Source organism: Colobus angolensis, unplaced genomic scaffold (assembly GCF_000951035.1).
Source record: "Colobus angolensis palliatus isolate OR3802 unplaced genomic scaffold, Cang.pa_1.0 Scaffold289, whole genome shotgun sequence".
NCBI lineage: Eukaryota > Metazoa > Chordata > Mammalia > Primates > Cercopithecidae > Colobus > Colobus angolensis.
This window is the reverse complement of record NW_012116143.1, coordinates 1,124,339-1,146,432: the sequence shown is the minus strand read 5'-3', so window position 1 is coordinate 1,146,432 and position 22,094 is coordinate 1,124,339. Positions and strand designations below refer to the sequence as shown.

At 40.8% G+C, this 22,094-nt stretch overlaps 1 protein-coding gene across 1 annotated transcript in view; it reads right to left on the bottom strand.

Moving 5' to 3' along the window:
- Positions 1-9,795: 9,795 nt before the first annotated feature.
- The window catches only part of SLC7A14 (solute carrier family 7, member 14), a 118,898-nt gene continuing 106,599 nt past the window's right edge, over positions 9,796-22,094 (bottom strand). Inside the window, exon 8 of the mRNA XM_011948994.1 lies at positions 9,796-17,247. Within this exon, the coding sequence (XP_011804384.1) occupies positions 16,925-17,247 (323 nt within the window). The 3' untranslated portion in view covers positions 9,796-16,924. The remainder of the gene's footprint in view (positions 17,248-22,094) is intronic.

Below are 22,094 nucleotides of genomic sequence, written 5' to 3'. Positions count from 1 at the left end.
TCTCTGTATAGGACTCATGCCATTTTTTATATCTATACTATCAGATCTTATAAGATTCTCACTCTGCAAACTTTTATTAACTATCTCCTCTGACAATAAATGTACATACATATGTTTATTTAATTGTTTATACAGATGTGCAACTGTAGTAATGTATCATGTACAGCATAAAATGTACACAAAAAGTTAAAGAATAGGAAAAAATGAAATAACATTTAAATTTCATTTCATATTATTTATTAATGATACAAACTTTTTCCCTTTTTTGTTAGTCATAACATTTTAGTGAAATCAATATTTGAACCTACTTCATTATTTAATATTTGATTCTTAGTTCAGTTAATTTTATTACTTGGTTTCAGTGGCTGCTTTAGCTGAAAAAAACATCTCGTATGGATACATAGAACCATACAGCAGAAATACATAATCATATCATTATACCCTGTGTCAAAGGGTATAATGCAAAGATTTATATAAAAAATTTTGCAGATTTACATTAAAATTTGGCAGTAGTTTCTCCATTTTCCTTGATGCCTTTCAGTTGTTCTTGCAAGCTAATCAGAATATGTTGCATTTTTGTATTTCTTTTTCTTTTTCTTTTTTTTTTTTTGAGATGGAGTCTCGCTCTGTCACCCAGGCTGGAGTGCAACAGCGCAATCTTGGCTCACTGCAGCCTCCACCTCCCAGGTTCCAGCAATTCTCCTGCCTCAGCTTCCCAGGTAGCTGGGATTACAGGCACGCACAACCACACCCAGCTACTTTTTGTATTTTTAGTAGAGACGGGGTTTCACCATGTTGGCCAGGCTGGTCTGAAATTCCGGACCTCAGATGATCTCCCTGCCTCGACCTCCCAAAGTGCTAGGATTACAGGTGTGAGCCACTGTGCCCGGCTGCATTTTTGCATTTCTAAATGGCTTGAAAGCCCATGGAGACTCTTGATTTGTAAGATTACTTAACCAGGTTTAAAAATTCTAAGTTTTCTGTATATATGATAGGACTATTTTTATGGATGATACCTAATATTTTCATTAATAAGATAATATACCTGTCCAAATATCTTTGCTCAAAATGGTCTCTCCATAGAACTCATTTCCTTTGAAAAGCAATTGCTTTCTCATGAGTTCACAGATTATTTCTCATAAAATCACAGTTAACGGTGCTTATATTTATTTATTTATTTATTTTTTGGAGACGGAGTCTCACTCTATCACCCAGGCTGAAGTGCAATGGTACTGCAAGCTCTGCATCCTGGGTTCAAGCTCACTGCAAGCTCTGCCTCCTGGGTTCAAGCGATTCTCCTGCCTCAGCCTCCCGAGTAGCTAAGATTACAGGCACCCTGCACCACACCTGGATAATTTTTTATGTTTAGTAAAACCATGTTGGCCAGGCTGGTCTTGAACTCTTGACCTCAGGTGATTCACCTGCCTCGTCCACCAATGTGCTGGGATTACAGGTGTGAGTCACTATGCCTGGCCTTATTTTGTTTTTAAATTCTTGTTACATGGCAAACTTTCGTACTTTTGGCTTCACTGTTTTCACTGCAATGGCTATTTTGTGTTATCTTTGCAGGAATCTTTTAAAATGACTAGTTCATTTTTATGGGGTTAGTTTAGAAGAAACAGATAATGCAATGTAAATAGCTACTTAAATGGGCATTTATAATCTACCAACTATCATACCTCAAATGAAGAGTGAGGGTGGCATTGCCCATCCCTCCTCATTGATGAGGATCCTCTATCCTCGGGAGCACCTGACGACACACACGGTCATCAGACCACAGAAGGATGCTCTGATGAATATGTGACTCCATCTAAATCCATAGTAAACTCCATGATACAATACAATACGATACAAATTAGGCCTTACATATTAAATATGAGGCTTAATTTTTCTTAATCCTGAGATTAAAAACATTTTAGGAAATTAAAAGAATTAATATTTTCTTTTTTGTATCTTTTTGGAAGCTTCTGATCCACAGGGGAAGAGACAGAGAGACATATAAACCAATAACTGTATTCAACATGTAAATGCTACGTACATGAAAAAATGAATGCTATGGGAACTTGTGGTGGAAGAAGGGAGACAGAGGGCAAATTCCAGAAAGTCAAAGAGAGGAGATACTTTTGAGAAGAACTTGAAGGATAAATAGGAGTATGCTGAACCAACAAGTGGGCCAAGGACATTCAAGAAGACACAAGAAAAGAGAGTGTGCTCAGGAAACACTGAGTTGTTGGTTGAGGTCAGGATATAGGATGCCTGGGGGAGGGGCAGACACAAGCCTGGAGAGCTGGGTGCCATGCGGGCTGTGAGGAGATTTGCTCTGTTGGCAGCAGGGAGCTACTGAAGATTTTAAGTGGAGAAATGACCTTAGCAAAGGATATATTTCATTTACAAATGAACCATACACACATTTTATAAATAATTACATTTTTGGTAGATGTGGATAAAATTCTGTTCAATCTAATTTAACAAGTAATTATTGGCCATTATGGCAAGCGGTATCCCCAAACTTGGTGGAACAATTAAGCTGAATATTTACAATGAAATACACGAATATATGCATTTGTCCTTTAAAATTGTAATTTTCTGGAAAACTTTGACATCTGGAACAAATTCACACTGGTATTTAGTCCTTAACAATATGTTTGGGGTTTATGTTGTAGCACTATATTACGAATAAGGCAGTGTTATGACATTCTTCAGAGATCAAGGACATCTAAGTTCAAGGCTGCCCTATAGATATGGTATTCTATGCTATCATTAAGGTGACCGACCACCTTTCCAGAACCCCCAATACACTTTTCTTCCTGAGAATTTATATGTGTGAAATGATTAAATCATACTTACATCCTGAAAAAAAAACCAAACCAAACCAATATGTATGTAGGGCAAGCATCCAAGCCAATGAACTCGGAGTGTGAATTCCTTCTGCTGACAGAATATAAGCATCGTAAACCTATATGTGCCACGTAGAGAGAGTGGCCTGTGTATGGTGTGGCCTTGAGAGGATAGTTTCTATTATCTGTGTCATTGTTTGGAAAGAGGTGCCAGGAGGCCTTCTTGGTTTGTCAGTGAGAACACGACAAATATTTGAAAAGGCCCTTCTGTCATAAGAAATAAAGATTATTTTTATTTCTGATTAGAAAAGTAAAATATGCTTTGAAGAACACCTAGAGAAAATAAAAAAGTGTAAAAAAGAAAATGCATAACCACCCCAAATCAGAATTTTTAGAGGTAACAATCGTTAACACTTTAATCTTTTTCCAAATATTTTTCTATGCTATATAAAATACACATACTTATTCAAAACTAAATATATACTAAATATACACTTTGCATCCTACTTTTAAAATTTAACATAATTACCATTCGTCGTATCATTAAACGTTCTTTGAAAATTTGTTTTTAGATGGCTATACAGTATTGAGTTTTATAGATACACCATAATTAATTTAAACAATTTCTAGTTTGGGGCATTAAGTCGATTTCAATTTTTTTTGGTATTTTTTCCCCTGTAGTTATAGATAAATAAATCTGGTGATTTATTTTCTTAGGATCATTTTCTAAAAGTGAGTCGAAAGATCTGAAATCTTTCAGATAGAACTGTTGAATATTTAAACAGAGTGATTGAAATTGTTCTCTGCTTTGGCGGGAGGATACTGAGGGTATCTGGATGCTGAGGGAAAACTTAACTTTTTTTTTTTTAGACAGAGTTTTGCTCTTGTTACCCCAGGCTGGAGTGCAATGGTGCTATCCCAGCTGACTGCAACATCCGCCTCCCTGGTTAAAGCGATTTTTTTGGCTTAGCCTCCTGAGTAGCTGGCATTGTAGGCGTCCACCACCACGCCTGGCTAGTTTTTGTATTTTTAGTAGAAACGAGGTTTCACTATGTTGGCCAGGCTGGTCTCGAACTCACTCAGGTGATCCGCCTGCCTCGGCCTCCCAAAGTGCTGGGATTACAGGCGTGAGCCACTGCACCCGGCAGGAAAACTTAACTTCCATGTATTCATTCCTTCAGGAAATATTTATTCAGTGCCTCTTGTGTCCCAGGCTCTGCACTAGGTGCCAGCTTGCAGCAGGAAGCAGGAGAGCACGTTCGCTACCCTTCTGTCTTGCCTGCATTTACATAGATAGCAATGGCGATCTGGGTCTCTCTTTCTAAGTCCGAGCCTCTTTGCTCCCGGCCGCCATCTCTCCCCTCAGAGTGGTCCTTGGGGGCTTCACTTCAGGGCACGTTTATGGTGTCTTCCAGCGCTTGTATTTAGAGCTATCTTGAGGAAAAGTTGTGAAGTGTGTCTTTGGGACCCTGGCCTCTCCCTTCTGTACCAGAGTCCCCTTAACTCCGTCTCAGGCACCCAGGGACCTCAGAATATTTTTTTTCTCATGGCTTGTGAAAACCTGCTTTCTCAGAAGGAACTGATGATGTCAGTCGTTCATATCTCAACGTGGGTGAATTAAGACGCTGTGTTCCTTCTTCCAGGGGGAGTTAACTGTGAAGGCACTTAACAATCTCCTTATTGAGGAACGCCAGACTTTGTTTCCAATGGAGGAATTTCTGGCATCAGAGAGCAGATAGAGCAGAGGTGCTTTCTTCTGCTTCTCCTCAAGGCTCACAGCTTGCTATGGAAGCATCCTTGGAAGACATCTCCTTCCCTGCCCTTTCCACCAACGTTGGTTAATCCAATCTCCACCTTCTCTTACAAGATTGACATGGCAAGTGAGGAAGCCAAGGACATTGCATCTACATCTTAAACTTAATCCCAGTACATGAAAGGGGCTGCTTTGGAAAATAGAACTTCATGAAACAGGGAAATCCTGTGACCAGGAAACCCCTCACTCCTCCCCATCCCACCCTGTGAGGGGTGTCTCCACTAGGAAGGAAATTAAATCAGTCTTCCAGCCACCAGAATTGAATTGGGATGGACTATTTCCTCTTTGGATTATGTTCCAAATTGCATTCCTCTTGCTCTGTTTGAAGTTAATTTAGAGTTACAAATCATTCCTATTTCCCCTCTCTGAAGGAAAGCCTGCTGCAGCGCTTATCTCATCGAGTTAATTGACCTACAAAGGGCTCATTCCTTCCTAAAACCACTCTGCATGGCTCTGATGGGTAAGCATCAGGCTAACACATATATATAATAAAAGCTCGGAAAGTTTGAATTTTTAGGTTGTAGAAATGGGAGCACGTGGGTTTCTCTCTCTCTGAGCCTCAGAGCTGGGTATTTTTTCTGCCCTGGATTTGATTGAGATTGATGAGAGAATGGAAGGGCCTATCCTCAACTCAGGTGGGGAAAGAAGTGGAAGAGAATTTGGCACAGAAAGGGCTCTCTTTGCCAGTCAGCGAACTGTTGATAGCTGGAAATAAAATGTGGAAGAACTGTTTGGCTTATGAAGATGTCCTGAATTTTTAATGGAGTATTTCTTATTTTTTAAAATTTCAACTTTTATTTTAGATACAGGGGTCCATGGGCAGCTTTGTTACCTGGGGATATTGCGTGATGCTGTGGTTTGGAGTATGGGTTCCATCACCCAGGTAGTGAGCATAGCACCCTATACGTAGTTCTTTCCCACCCCCAAGTAGTCCACAGTGACTGTTGTTCCCATATTTATATCCGTGAATGCTCAGTGTTTAGCTCCCACTTATAAGTGAGAACATGTGGTATTTGGTTTTCTGTTCCTACGTTAATTTGTTTAAGATTATGGCCTCCAGCTGCATCCATGTTGCTGCAAAGGACATGATTTCATTCTTTTTTATGGCTGCATAGTATTCCATGGTATATCTGTACCACATTTTCTTTATACAATCTACCATTGATGGGCACCTGGGTTGATTCCATGTCTGTGCTATTGTGAATGGTGCAGTGATGAACGTATAAGTTCATGTGTCTTTTTGGCAGAAAGTAGAACCATTATTTTCTTTTGGGTATATAACCAGTAATGGGATTGCTGGGTCGAATGGTAGCTCTGTTTTTTTTTGTTTTGTTTTGTTTTGTTTTTGAGATAGAGTCTCGCTCTGTTGCTCAGGCTGGAGTGTAGTGGTGTGATCTTGGCTCGCTGCAACCTCCATTTCCTAGGCTCAAGTGACTCTCCTGCCTCAGCCTCTCAAGTAGCTGGGATTACAGATGTGTACAACCACATCTGGCTAATTTTTGTATTTTTAGAGATGGGGTTTCACCATGTTGGCCAGGCTGTTCTCGAACTCCTGACCTCAAGTGATCCACCTGCCTCAGCCTCCTAAAGAGCTGGGATTACAGCAGTAAGCCACTGTGCCTGGCCTGTTTTAAGTTCTTTGAGAAAACTCCAGAACCTGGATGTTAGGCCTTTGCTGGATGCATAGTTTGTGAAAGTATTTAATTTTTTTTTTTTGAGACAGTGTCTTGCTCTGTTGCCCAGGCTGGAGTGCAGTGGCAAAATCATGGCTTACTGCAGCCTTGAGCACCAAAGCTCAAACGATCCTCCCACCTCAGCCTCCTGAATAGCTGGGACTACAGGCATCTGCCATCACACCTGGCTAATTTTCATATTTTTTTGTATGGATGGGGTTATCATGTTGCCTAGGCTGGTCAAGGGTTCTACCCACCTCAGCCTCCTGAGTAACTGGGATTACCACCATGCCTAGCTAAATTTTGTATTTTTTTGTAGAGACTGGGTTTCCTCATATTTTTCAGGCTGATCTCGAACTCCTGGGTTCAAGCAATCTACCTGCCTCAGCCTTCCAAAGTGCTGGGATTATAGGTGTGAGTCACCGAGCTTGACTGATTGGCTTATTTCACTCAGCATAATGTTTTCAAAGTTCATCCATGTTATAGCATATGTCAGAATGTCCTTCCTTTTTAAGCTGAATATTCCATTGTATGTATAGGTCACATTTTACTTATCCATTCACTCATTGGTGGACAATTGAGTTGTTTTCATGTTTTAGCTATTGTGAATAATGTTGTTATGAATGTGGGTGTACAAATATTCTTAGAAATGTTGCTTTCAATTCTTTTAGATATATACACAGACATGGAATTGCTGGATTATATGGTAATTATACGTTGAATTTTTTGAGGAACTGCCACACTGTTTCTTTTTTGTTTGTTTTTGTTTTGTTTTGAGACAGAGTCTCACTCTGTTGCCCAGGCTGGAGTGCAGTGGCACAATCTCAGCTCCCTGCAGCCTCAAACTCCCAAGTTCAAGCAATCCTCCCACCTCAGCCTCCCAAGTAGCTGGGATTACAGGTGTGTACCACCACGTCTGGCTAATTTTTATATTTTTAGTAGAGATGGGGTTTGACCATGATGGGAAGGCTGGTCTCAAACTCCTGACCTCAAGTGATCCGCCCGCCCCAGCCTCCCAAAGTGCTGGGAATACTGGTGTGAGCCCCCGTGCCCGGCCATGGAACTGCCATACTGTTTTTCATAGAGTTTATACCCTTTTATATTCCCATCAGTACATAACGGTTCTAATTTTTCACATCCTCCCCAATACTTGTTATTGAATAACCTTTTAATTTTAAGACCCATGTAATAAGGTTGTATTTTGGAATATTAATCCAATTATTTTTGATCCTGGTAATCCCTACTTCTAGATTGTCCTGTGACTCCTCTTGGATACTATTTGTAGTCTCTTCCATGGAAAAGAAAAAAAAAAAAGGGCAATTCTTTCACCAGTTATGAGGCTATTGTCCCCAGAAGGACATATGCAAGATAATATGTAGAAGGAGTCCTTGTCAGAAGGAACGAAGAGTGGATACCCAGGCCCTGCTGGTCCTGATGGATAGTGGGCAGGGGAAGAGAAATAGAGTAGAACAGAGGGGAAAAAATCCTTGTCCATGCTTCCCCTCCTCTGTGGGTGGAGGTATGGTAGGAGTGAGAAATCCTGAAAACATTGTATATTGCGGGTAATGGTATATGTAGTTGGAAAGGATATAAGCAGTGATGTACTGGTAAATGTTTACAGCCAGCTCTCTGAGAGAGAAAAACAGATCCGATTTTGTAGCATTTTCCAATTCCCATGGTGTAAATTCTTCCACTATGGCTGATTTCAAGCTACGGATGTGAATTCACTAAACACAGAGTTGGGAAGATATGTGCAATAGCTCGTCATTATGTAGTGTTTTCTCCATGCAGATACAATAATTGTAAATAACCTCGAGAACATAGATAACAGTAAAACATGGTAAAATAGTTTTGAGTATTTATTGGCTTTGTTTTCATTGTAATTAATTTATTTGTAAGTTTATAGAACTTAAGTTTTAATGATATTGCATTTAGCAACTGACTCACAAAAGTCATAAGTTACCAATCATTTTCATGAGCAAGCTGCAGCGCATCATTGGCTCCAAGTCTCAATGAGCAGAGCTCAGGAATGAATGTGTATTATTAGTGAAGGTAGTGGCTGGATACTTGAGCCTAAGGTGGTGATCCTGGTTCCCCAAGACTCAGGGTGACATGCAGTGGATTCTAAAGTGCTGAGGGCTCGATGGGTCAGCCCAGGCCTGGAGTCTGAGGGAAGAGGCATCATTGTGCAGGAACTTCATAACTGGGTTCAGTGCCAGCCCTGCAGACTTTGAAAGTGAATGTCGTCATGAAGCCCACATGGCTGGATGGGCCAGGTTCTCCTCAGTGGACTGTCCAGGGGCAGTCCAGGTAGCTATTCTGCAGGAGCATTGGCTAAGGGTCCAGAGCACCCTAGTTCTCATCTGCACCCCTCTCCTTATGAGATCATAGAAGCTCTGTTTCCAGAAGTCATTTGGAGAGAAGCAAGGAGGAGGGGAGGAAATCCAAAAGACTGAGCATTTATCCCAAAGGGACTCAGTCATCTAAAAACACTAAATGGAAATCAACTGGGATTCCATCATACCTTAATACATTTAAGACATGATTACACAATACATTTATGTATAAAACATTAATACATTTATGGGTTGTTTTTCTTCCCCTGCTATCCAGGCGGGTGGACTGTTGCAAGGGAGATCACTGAGTTACAGGAAATAAAGAGATGACATTGTCTTTGCATCCCATGTGATATGGAAAATATGTGGCCCTGCTACACCCTCTACCTTTTTCTCCAGGTATCACCACCTGCACCATCAAGTAAGATCAATTAAGCCACCATCAATGCTGTGGTAATTTGGTTTGGGACTGTAGGCAAGTACTGTTCTTCTAAATGTTTTTTAAAATAAATGGGGGCAATGAACTGAATGTTCTATATTAGATGTAAGATGGTGCAGAAGGTGTGGGGGGCTGTGACTTGAGTAGGACTGTACCTGGAGTGGGGTAATTAATGAGGCAGTGTAGTAAGCACGGTCCCTGACAGAGGGTACCCTTGTTAGAAGAACATGAGAAGGAGACAGCGCCACATCAGGTTCTCCTGAGAGCCCACTAAAGTGTAACTTTCATATTCTCCTCATGGAAGTAAAGTAAATTTAAAGAGGTAGGATGGCACTGACTTTCTTCAAACTTAAATTTTATTAGTCGATTTAAATTTTTAAAATGTTTTATTCTGAAAATGAATTTTCCACAATAATGCAATTCAAAATGAGCTCATTTATCTGGCTTTTCTACAAAGGACAATTGAAACACTTAAGGCGAAATTCACTTATTCATCTCCATTTAAGAATGGAAAAAAAGTAACAGACTTCAGGTTTTGGTGAAAGTTAACAAAATATGGGAAGGCTCCTTTTTCTTTTCTTTCTTTTTTTGGTAGTCTGTTGTGTAAAAGCTTTACATTACTGTGGATATGTTATAGTAAGACACTTTTGTTTCTGACTTTCTTTATAAACCCATTTTTAAATTTAAAGGCACACAATAAAGCTTTATGCGTTTATTAAAATATACACATTTTGTTAAATTTCAAATTTTCCCTTAGTATCTTGATAAATCAGTATTATTGTCAACACCACACATTTGAAAATAAAACACATTTCATAATACATCTGCATATTATTTCTTTCTTCATGATACACTACATTGTACAGTGCACTGATGGGAATTAAAAACCACAAAACGAACAAACTTTAACAAATACAGCAATTTCATACCAAAAAAAAAAAAAATAGCAGAGAACAACACTAGGAATTACCATCTGCAAATGCAAGTTGTACTTCTCAAGGACCAAACAAAAAATAAACAAGTTAGTAAAATTTACAAGCTGTATTTATAACTTTGGATATGAATTAAACAGTAACGTTTCTTTTCCACAGTGAGAAAAGCTAGAATGTGGAGTCCTGTCATCAGATGGTGTGACTACATGGAATGAGGACTATAGCTGCTCTCTTAAAAACCTGCAGCCCCCTCTCTCAGCCCAGACAGTTGAGGTATTTATGCACCATCATAAAATTAACAGTATCTTTGCTTTGGAAAGTGGGGGTTTATAATTTCCAGTGTAAATCCTCGCCTTTGGGAGTGTAAATGATACAAGTATATCAGCAACTGCCAAGACCAATCAACAGATATGCATGGAACATTCTCTTCATCTCCAAATCAGAATGAACACAGTCATTTAAAGTCTGCACTGCAGGCGAAATTCACATGACTCACAATTCCCTTTAGCCAATGTTACCAATGTCAGTGTCAAGAAAACTTAATAGAAAAAAAAGAAAAGCACAGAGTGAGTCCCTACCATAAAAATCCAGGCTGCCCCTGTTTCCTAGTTCTAATATGTGCCATTTTCTTTCCTTATGTGTACCAACATGTACTAAATGTCCCAGAGAGTAAGAAATTAGAACTACCTACTGTCCAAAGACCTTAAGCCCAAAGCTATCTGTGAAAGTCCTATAGGGATTTTGTAATTCTGTGTGTGTGTGCGGAACACAGTTAAACGATTTTTTCTTTTTTTGAGACAGAGTTTCGCTCTTGTTGCCCGGGCTGGAGTGGAATGGTGCGATCTCGACTCACCACAACCTCCGCCTCCCGGGTTCAAGCGATTCTCCTGCCTCAGCCTCCCAAATAGCTGGGATTACAGGCATGCAACACCACACCCAGCTAATTTTGTATTTTTAGTAGAGATGGAGTTTCTCCATGTTGGTCAGACTGGTCTTGAACTCCCAACCTCAGGTGATCCACCCACCTCGGCCTCCCAAAGTGCTGGGATTACAGGCGTGAACCACCATGGCCAGCCCAGTTTAATGATTTTGTACACTGTTTTAGTTGATAATGCAGAACACATATTCTCCTTTGATGGGCTACAAAACTTCCACTCACCCCTTGTGGGCTCTAAGTCCTAAAAAAAGAACACTCTATTTTCTTAGAGAAGTAATTTTGGCAAAAGGCGACTGCCTAGGTATTTCAGAATGATGCTTGCATTACTCAAGCAGAGCAAGAAGAGGAAAGCATTTTAAAAAGGAAGTTGCTCTTGAGGAGAGAAAAAAAATTAAAACAGCCTTTCTTCTAAAAGTCTTAGAGAAAATAAAAGTAGGACATAGGACCAACAATTATGCACACGAAAGGGGCTTTTTGCTACCCATCCCCATTCCCAGTGAGAAATACAAGTTAAACTCCTTGGTGAACCTTCAGCTTTCTGGTTCCTGCATGTGGTGGGGTCTGCGGTTTGGGATGCTGTTTCTGCACTTGCCCTCTGTTTAATTTCAAATACTCTTTCATGGCCAGGCCACCACTGGTTACCTGCTGGTGCCTCTCTGTCTTAGGATCTCCAGAGGTCTTTGCAGACACATGGGTCCTCAGTTTCAGGGAGCTGCACAGGTACAGGGGAAGCAGAGGCTCTGTGAAAACTTTAGATAGAAACATCTTCCTTGACATGACTTGTTCCAAACAGCATGAAAATGGAGCGCTGGCACACAGCCCTTGTGGCAACCTCTGGAGTGTGTTTCCTTTGCTCTCCTCTCTTTCTCCCCATAGGAAGTTCGGGGCACCTCTGCACTGCTCACTGACCTGAGGCTTAAACCCCAAGAGTGGACCCCTACCTGCTGCATAGACTCCTTAAGCAGACCTCCGCTCTGGCTTCAGACACATTTTCTGATTTCTGACTTTTCCACACAATAAGACATTCTAATCTGAGATTCATAATTAGGTAAACCTGTGACTGGCCCTCCGTGGACTTTCCTCTGACATCTTGGGCCCCTGGTAAAATCTAGTGCGAAAGCGGACAGCAATTTTCTCCAGTCCTCTATGTGGATTTTCGACCTGATGTAGCTTCTGTTTATGTTGCAGATAAGAGGTGGTTCCTTGTAAGATAGACTTCCAACAAATGTTGGATGTCTAACAAATGTTGGATTTGTCTTCCAATAAAAGAAAGGATGTCAGGTTTACCAACCCTTTTTAGCAGAATAGAGGAGAGAGATTTCTTTGAAGGAGTTTGTGTTTTGTTTTCTAATAATTACTAGATTCATATTCTGGCTGACCCACAGATTCTGAAGAAGGATGGATTGTTAAATTCAACAACTCCCTTCCACCCGCCATTTATTTAAACAGATTTATCATGATATTTATGTAGGCATTTGATTAGCAACTAGTTTGTTACTAAGAAGTAGAAGTGGCACATGCCTATAATTCCAGCTACTCGGGAGACTGAGGCAGGAGAATCGCTTGAACCCAGGAGGTGGAGGTTGCAGTGAGCCAAGATCATGCCACTGCACTCTAGCCTGGGCAACAGAGTGAGACTCTGTCTCAAAAAAAAAAAAAAAAAAAGTAGCACTCAAGCTCAGTAAAACCTGGAGCTGAGGTTTTACTGTTTAGATTAGATGGATATAACAAGTTGTTAGGTTTGGTTGTTGAAACCTATTGTTGAAAACTTTAAAGTGGCTGTTAAATTGTGTTGCCTGTCCATGTATTAAACAACTATATTTCTCTTAGGTTAATGATGAACGCAGACACAGGACTCAAAGTACAGCTATTTTCCCCTTTGATTTGTTAAATCAACTTGGAGTGTATATGTGGCTTGTTAGTTCCTTGCATAGGCAAGGAAGCCACTGTCTCAGCTTTCTTAAAGTTCAGCCTTCCTGGATTCACCCTTTTGTCAGTTCCCCAATTATTTCCCACTCTCTCACCTGAGGAAAGCCAGCCAGCTCAGTGTGACATTCAAGTCTCTCTGTGAGTGAGCCCTCACCTGCCTTCCTAGCATTATTTCTTATTGTTGCATGTATAAGTCATGCATAAATCATGTGCTCCAGGCAAACTAGCTCCTTGCTTTCACTTGATGGAGGCACAGCACAAATTCTTAGTCAGAGGACAGCAAGCTAGTAGACCTTACTCATACTGATCCTTTGCCTGGCATGCCTTTCTCTCATTTCTACTTGATAAAATTGTGCCCATTTCACAAGTTCCGACACACGTGTGACATTCTTTATGACCTTTCCAGAGGAAGAAGGCTTTCTTCATATTTGAACTGCCACAGCACATTACAACTCCCTCATCTCACCTGACACTTTCACTATTGTTCTTTATTTATATATCCCATTTCCCCTATTTCATTTTTCTTTTTAAGAGACAGGGTATTCTTCTGTTACCCAGGCTGGAGTACAGTGGCGTGATCATAGCTCACTGCAGCCTTGAACCCCTGGGCTCAAATGATCCTCCTCCCTCAGTCTCTCAACTATCTGGGATCATAGGCACATGCCACCACACCAAGCTCTATTTCCTCTATTTCTTAAGAGCTGGATTTTTATCTGACTTACGGTATCAGTATCTGCCACAGTACATAATAGGCACTCCACAGATAATTGTTGAATAAATATTTCATTTTCCTCCAATTCATTCATTCTGTCAATCATCAGGTATTTCTTGAATACACACTATATGCCAGGCACATGTAGCTAGCAAAATCTAGGTTTGAAGCTTATCTGTGGATTTTAATGACCTTTGCCCGCATGAGGAAAAATTTGTTCTTATCATGCAGAAGTGCTTGTTCTTGTCATTGCCAGCGATTCCATTATTTTTCATGGTGCCCCTCATCGGCAAATTTAGTAAAGCATATCAGGGTTCTGCATTTATGCACTAAATATACATCTAGTTTTGTCTAATCCTTCTGTTTCTATTTTTATTTGCCCTGAGTTTCTCACTTAATTTTTGTTTTGTGTTATATATATTTTAGTAACTGCCTCAAATCCTTTTGAAATGAAGCAGAGTACCAATAAATAAGTAGAATAAAATCTGAAAAAATAAAGTAATTGGCTCCAAACCACAAATCCACACAATGAAATCTCACTCAGAGAGCTTTTGCTATTCAGAATTCAATAAAATGTAGGTCTTCCTTGGACTCCCTTCAAGGGGCGAAGTTTCTAAGATAATTATAAGGTGATCTTACTTTTAATGTGGTCCCACAAATACATCGTTTAGAAACCTGTTAGGAAAATAATAATATTGTCATTCTAGTGATTGATGATATTTGAAAACTGCATTGTGAAATCTGGGACTGTTTTACAGAAGTTGGTAAACCCGAGGACAAACATGTCTATGTACCTGAAAAAACTTTTTCTATCTTAGTGATTTTCTTTTTTTAAACTAAGGTTTCTAGAGAGGTGATCTATCAACTTCAGAAAAATAAAGAGAGTTAAGCTTAAAGTATACAAATATACTATTCAGAAAAAATGGCTCCTGAAATGAGAGTGGTTCATAGAATCTGCACAAAATCAATAGCAATGGTGTTAACCAAAGCATACATTTTCCATTCCCATCCTATAGAAATTGAATTCATCTGCCACCAGGCTATTGTTACTTTAATACTTAAACCTCACTAATAAAAGGAAGCTCTTTCACCTGCATTAAGAGTTTGCTATTTTGCACTCCTAATTCACTATTCTCATATTTAATGAATACAACCCGATCTCATCTCTAGATGTGTATCAAGCTTAACAGACTGTATTTAAACCAGGCAGATTTGTTGAGTCCTATAGCCAATTCAAAACTTTGTTTTCGAAAGATGACTGATAATTAGTTTACAATTAATTCCCAATGATGTAGTTCACAGAGTAGGCACTGTATCTTTATGGTTAACTCTAGGGAAGAGAAAACACAGCATTGTCAAGCATGACATTAAAATGATAAAATGACCTCAGGAAACCAGAGTTCTAAGCAATGACTACAGAAGAATAAAAAATATCTAGAAAATTTCAGTTATTTAGTTTAATGGTGTACACTGGCTATGATTACAATATGTAATTTATGTAAAGCATATTTTTTAAAAACTAGTTTCAATTGATCTTTATATGTATGTTAAAACTGAGTGCATCAGCCTGGAGACTTGTCAAGTTTGTTGTTTTATCTGCATTTACCAGGCTCCGGTGCTGCTCATCCATGGACTGTAGCCCCCAAGGGCAAATGCCATGCTTCGATTCATTCCTGTCACTTAGCATTTGGTCTATTCTCAACCAGTGTTAGTTGAATGAAAAAATGGACTTTTACCTCCTTGCCATAATCCTAAAGCATGCCAAGAGGGCATAAGCCTCAGCCTTTCAGAAAGAACAGACTTGAGTGTTAGCGAATATTTTCTGGAAAACGTTTGGCATACTGATACATCCAGGAGAGAAAGGACAAAGAATTTCTTCTTTTGTCCCTCTTTCAGGAAATCCTCACAGAGATTTTATTAATACCTTGATTACTTTTAATAGCTTGGTTAATTTTATAACTCGATTCAAATTGTGCCTTCACATACATTTGTATACATCTCAGTGCAGCCACAGGAATCCTTGTAACCCGAGAGTAGAATTTATATTATAGCCCATGTGTGTTTTCTTCCTTTGCAAATTCTCTCATCTGCTCTGTTTCTGAGAAAATTTTTTTAGTAGCCCCTTCTATGGCCCAAATTTACATCTTACCAGGTAGATATTTCTTTGGGCTTTAGTGAAACTCATCTGGGAAATAACAGGAGAAAAAATACACCTCTGAAAGTGAGCTACCCCCAAGGAATAAGGTTCAGAAGTGAAATGTGATCTCATGGAATGCAACTACCGAAGTAGCTGTACTTCAACCTATTTTGTTTTCAGAGTAGCACACACCAATCAAGTGGTTTCATATCTCAAAAAACTACAGAATTTATAATTTTAGAAATACGAAAGAGAATTTGCAATGTGATCTCAGTGGCTGGGTCACTTCTCCTTGTAAAGATTTTTATCTGATTATAAAACAAACAACCTACTTCTTCAAGGCATATCAGTGCCATGAAATCATGCTCCACCTTTGCCCTCTTTCATCATGTCACCAGGAGTTGGAGTCTGGTATAAGAGAGGCCATGACAGAGAGTTAATTTCTGCCAATGCTCTCTGGCCTTCACTGCAAGAGATGGTTATTTAATTTTCTTCTGGGCATTTACGTAGAACTTTGATGGTGCTTCTTACCATATTACTGGGTCTGCATGACCGCTTTACGGTGAGTCTGAAACCATTGGGAAAATGGTCTCAGAGTCCCTGACCTTTGCTGGATCCTAAAATTATAGTTTGGAAGCTGTGAGAATGTTGGTGAATAAAAAGAAGCATGTGTCTTTTCCATGAATTAATTTTGGGTGAGATTGCAGGATAAAATGATGCTTGCTCAGGAAGTGCCAGTGCCCACCTACCCACCCTGACCTTGGGGAGCAGCACTCAGCCTGACATGCCAAGAACAGAGCTTTGCTCCCGTGTCTCAGGTGACTGAAATTCTGCCTTCTGCCCAGAGCCCCTGCTTGGGCTTCAACCAGCAAAGCAAAGGCCTAGGAAACATTTGCTACCATCAGCCCTGATGGTTGTACCTAAGATGGAATTTCAGATAGCCTCTTGTTTATTTATTTATTTATTTTAACAAGGCGACCAGTTAGGGGACCCAGGTTAAGCCCTTCAACAGAACTATCCTGAAGAGCAAAAGTAGCAAATGACAGGCTATGACTAGGGATTGAATCTGGGGAAGGCTGGATTTGTGAAATGAGAGCCAAAAAAGTTTTCACCTTCTAGCCCACAGGTTAAGTTACTGAAAATCAATCATCACCATTTCTACCCACTTGTGTGTTTCTCCTACTCTGGAGAGTAATCTAACTCATCATTTGCAATCAGGGCCTCTGAGTTCTGTTTGTGTTTGCTTTTGCTCTTCGCTTTGCTATTTGTCCGGGCGTTTGCCTTCGCATCTGACATCTGTTGGTAATAGAAGCCTTTGTCTTCGGTGGGCCCGCCCCAGTCCTCTTGGCTCTCACCCTCTGTGGCGTAGGAGAAACCCTCCTCCACTGAGAAGGGATCATCCACGTCGTAGCGTTGGTACGTGCTTTGGTGCAGGGCCTCTTCTCGAGCGCTGATTTCCAGGGTGCTGTTCCAGATGCCATATCCAAAATAAATGAGCAGACCTGTTGGGCGAGGGGAAAGGTACAGGTGAATAAGCAATTGCTTTGGGATCCTGGGACTAGCAGAGAGATCACCTTCAATGATGAAATCAAACTGGGGGTGGGGGGATGTATTTTCTTTGGTTTACGTGGTGTTTTGAAAATACTTGAATTAGATACCTTTTAAAAATTGGGAGATCTTGCATTAAGCAACCCATATTAACAGTTTTTCCTAAAAAAGTCAAAAGGTTTGACAACACTGCATCCACATTTCTACATGGTGATTTTTGGCTGGTGGTGAGAACTAGCTGCCTTTTAGACAGGACACAGGGTCTCTAGGTTACCTCAGTCCCCACCTCCCCTGCTGACATCCAGCTCATTACACTCATATAGCTGCCAGCCAGGAATTTGCATTTTCTACCCAGGGTGCAATATTTATGGATCAGCAACAGTTTATTCCCAGCCTTCTTATAAGACTTTGTTGCACAAGTATGCATATGTAACAAACCTGCACGTTATGCACATGTACCCTAGAACTTAAAGTATAATAATAATAAAAAATAAATAAATAAAGAAAAGATTTTGTTATTCTCTGCCTCCACTTAGGGACTCCATCTCTTGTTTCACCTCTTAGCAGCATGCATATATTATCCTGTGATTTACCTTGCTGTTTTACACTTACTGAAGGCGTAATATATCATGGCCACTTCAAGCTCCCTGCTTTCTTCTGTGTGATCTTAGAGTGTCTAGTGCATGCTACTATTATGTCCCTTAGAACATCTGTTGTGTGATTATCTGCACAGGGTCATTTCTATTTTATAGACTCTGCAGAAAATTAGCACTTAATGTTTGTTGAATGAATGAGTGAGAACTCCTGATAAGCATGAAATATCCAGTGCAACCTCTGTGTTGATGTCATCCCAATCAAGGGAAAGAAACTTTCCCCCCTCGTTAATATGTAGCATTCATATATGCTAATGTTTCATTTCTATGATTTAAAAAACATACATAAAAGTCGTTTATAAGTCCCCATTTTCTTTTCTTTTTTTTTTGAGACAGGGTCTCACTGTTGTCCAGGCTGGAGTGCAGTGGCATGATCTCAGCTCCCTACAATCTCTGCCTCCTGGGCTCAAGCCATTCTCCTGCCTTGGCCTCTTGAGTAGTTGGGACCACAGGCATGTGCCACCACGCCCAGCTAATTTTTGTATTTTTGTAGAGATGGGGTTTCACCATGTTGCCCAGGCTGGTCTCAAACTTTCGGACTCAAGTCATCTGCCTGCTTCCACTTCCCAGTGTGCTGGGATTACAGGCATGAGCCATCAGGTCTGGCTTGAGTCCCCCCATTTTCTATCTTGAATAGACTCTGAAGGTTCAGGGCCTGGAAGTCTGAGAATCATAACCTTGGAGTCCAAAGAACATGATAAGTAGAAGTATGGGCTCTGTGTTCAAATCCTGCCTTCATCACTATTAGCTGTGTAACCCTGGTCCCATTAGCCTCTCTGTTCCTCAGCATTCTCTGTAAACCCTTGAGAGCTATAGCAACCTTCTTAACATGGGAGTGCCTGAGGATGAAATGAGGTACTTCTCAAGTGGTTCTCAACCCTTGCTGACTGCACTTGAAAGTCACCCAGGGGCGTTTTTTGAACCACTCTGATACCCTAGCCCCATCCTGGAGATTCTGATTTAATTAGTCTGCAGTGTAACCCAAGCATAGGTATGTTTTTAAAACTCCACAGGTGATTCCAATGGTCAGAGTGTCCCTGAGATAATGAACTGTGCCTGATGCATGTGTTCCACTGCCCACTCAGCCCACATTATGGCCTAGCCACTGGGGTCCACACGGTATGCAGCCTCCTTCCCGGGCCCTAACGTCCTCCTCTGAGTAGCACCGGTCTCTTTGACTTTGCTAACCCTGCAGGCATCTGCTGGGCTGGTTTGTTTAGAACCGCAAGTCAAGCCTGCTTTGCTGCTGTGGTGCTTGAGAAATCTTGCTCTCTTTTGAATTTGAAGTGTGCCTTTTTAAGCTTGGATTTCTCCCTCCTTGTCTCAAATGACTTTGTCCCCACTCCCTCCCACACTCCCCAGTGAAATCAACTTTCTAGGAGCCAAAGTAAGCAGAGATTTATAGTCCTAATTGGTAATAAATCCTGGAGTTAATTATTTGCAGCTGTAGCTATTAGTGCTCAACTAGTGATTTCATCTTTTAAAAGCAGGGTATTTACTCTTTCTTGTCTGTAGGTGGGGGTGGCCATGGGGGATAGTTATTATCCTTGTGTAGAACAGGGTATCACATTAAGGCCTCTTCTAAGAGTGCCAGTGTGCTGGTTCTTGGAGAATGCCTCTCTCTGAAGCATGTTTGGGATCTGAGAATGGATTTCAGGCGACCAAGCAGGACCTGTGCACACCTCCTTTTGCACAGCTTTGCTTTTTTTTTTGCCATATTTTCTTCTAGACATCCAGGCAGATGCCAAATATTGCCTCCTACTCCTGCTTGGTACCTATTTTGCCAGTTCTTTCCTTTCTGATGCCTTTCTCTGCCTTTACTTATAGATGAGTCATTTCCCTACTGAACTTAATACAATCTTTTTCTTTTCCCTTTGCCCCAAACGTCTCTCCTCTGCCACCACACAGGTCATTGCTCGGTCACTGGTTTGATGTCACTCATCACTGGTTTGTTGATTCCAACATACCCTGCCCCACGAGGTATTTGGGTGTCAGGTAGACTCATATTATGGGAATTCTCTAAAAACCTTGAATCATAGATATTTAGAGCTGGAAAAGACGCTATAGATCACCTATGCGTTCTAAAACCTTCATTTTACATTAGAAGAAACAGAGGCTGGGAAAGAATGAGTGACTTGCCTGGGTCCAAGAAGGAGAGGAACCAGCTTTATAGATGGAGGGAGTGAAGTCTCTGGCGTGTCTAGTCCTTCACTCCTCCTTTCCCCTCCCCCAGGCTAGTTTACAGACTGTGCTTACTGCAGGGAATATGTGGTAAGAGGTTAGGTTGATATTTGTTCTTTGGAAGTGGCCAGGCCTGGAAGGAACAGGTGTGTGTGTGTGTGTGTGTGTGTGTCTGTGCACTCTCACATATTGACTCTGGTTACTTTTTACTTTGTGAAGACAATCCATGGAAACTTGCCACATAAATATTTACGGGTCTTTTCATGTTTGCCCTGAACCCCCTGGAGTTTCAAAGGTGTGTCACTCTCTTCAAAAATGCATTTCAAATGTGAGTACCGTGAAACAAGGAGCAACCATGTGCATGCAGCCTGGTAGAGTAAATAGTAGCTGCAAAGCCATTCCCCTGGGCTTGGCATTCTGTGTGTCTATCTTTCTTGCTGGCCTTTGAGTCAATTCAGGAAAAGTGATGTGAAGCTGAGAAGGATTGGAGAAAAGAAAAAGGGAGGGGGACAAAGAAACAGAGGGGAACAGATGAAGGGAGGGAGGGAGAGAGAGAGAAGAGAAGAGAAACGTATTACCATCTGTCCCACATAAACAAGGGCTTTGTGTCGGAGAAGTAAACAGAGCTGCTCCACGCCTCCTGTGTGGAAGCAGGGTGTTTTGTTTCTGCTCCTTTTTTTTAGTTGGCTTAGAGAATGAAGCATGAGGTAGTTTCTGAAAAATCTGTGGGGGTTCTGGGAATCCTGAATCATCTAAACTAAACTTCACAAAACACCTCTGTGTGCTGGGTTAGGATAATGATGGATCCTTGATGTTGCACCTTTCTCACAAGGAACTCAAAATGTTACACAAATAGTATCTTGTTTAACCTGTCTGGCAAGGTGTGTGCATGTGTGTGTGTGTGTGTGTGTGTGTGTGATTATGTGCACAGCGCACTTCACAGACAGGACAACAGGACAGTGGGCACAGAAAACGAGGGAAGGTCCACAGCCACATAGTGAGCAGGTGGACAGTGAATCCTTCCAGGTCTCGCCACGCCCTAATCCAGGGCGCTTCTCTCTCTCTTACATCTCCCGTCTACCAGGGATGGAAAACAATTTGGCTTAACGTTTTATTTTGAAGAACATATACAAAAGTGGAGTGAATAGGATCGTGAATCACCAGCTCCCCTCACACTCCGTCCCCTGGCCCCTTCTCTACAGATTGTTTTGAAATAAATCCCTTCTATCATAGGTTTAATTTGTAAATATTTGAGTATGCATCTCTAAAACACAGTATTATCACATCTAAAAATTAATAATAATTTCTTAATATTATCTGAGATCCAGCAGTATTAAAATTTATGTAAATTATTACCTGTGTGTGAAAAACTCTTCACCTTCTGAGGCTACACATGTATTCCCATGATGCCATCATTGCTTGAAGTAGTTTTTGGCCACTGCTAATCAAGATGGTCACTGGGAATGGCATCATATTCTTTTGTAAACTCTTACAGAGGGCAATCTTATATCTTTTGAGGGTAGATTTGGTTTTGCCATAAGCCAGAAGTCATCTGACGCCAAGCCTCAAGAATAAGATGGCTAATTCATAAATAATACTATTCATTCTATTTGGATATTTAATTTTGCTGTACCTTAAAAGCAGATAACTTAGATCCATTGCTGTGTGGTTACATATCTTATGTCAGTAGGAAATTAAAGGCAGGTGTGATGTTAAAAATCAGAGGGCATCAGCCTCTGTGCTGCAGCAGTGTCTTGGAGGCTCCTCTGTGGGGCTGGAATATTTTATTTTTTATTTTTTCGAGTTGATGGGTCATGGTGGGGGTGCCTGGTGTGTTCAGGAAGGTGACTAGTTAGCAGTAAACACAGAAATGTTTCAATATTCTGGCTGGGCATGGTGGCTCACTCCTGTAATCCTAGCACTTTGGGAGGCTGAGACAGGTGGATCACCTGAGATCAGGAGTTAGA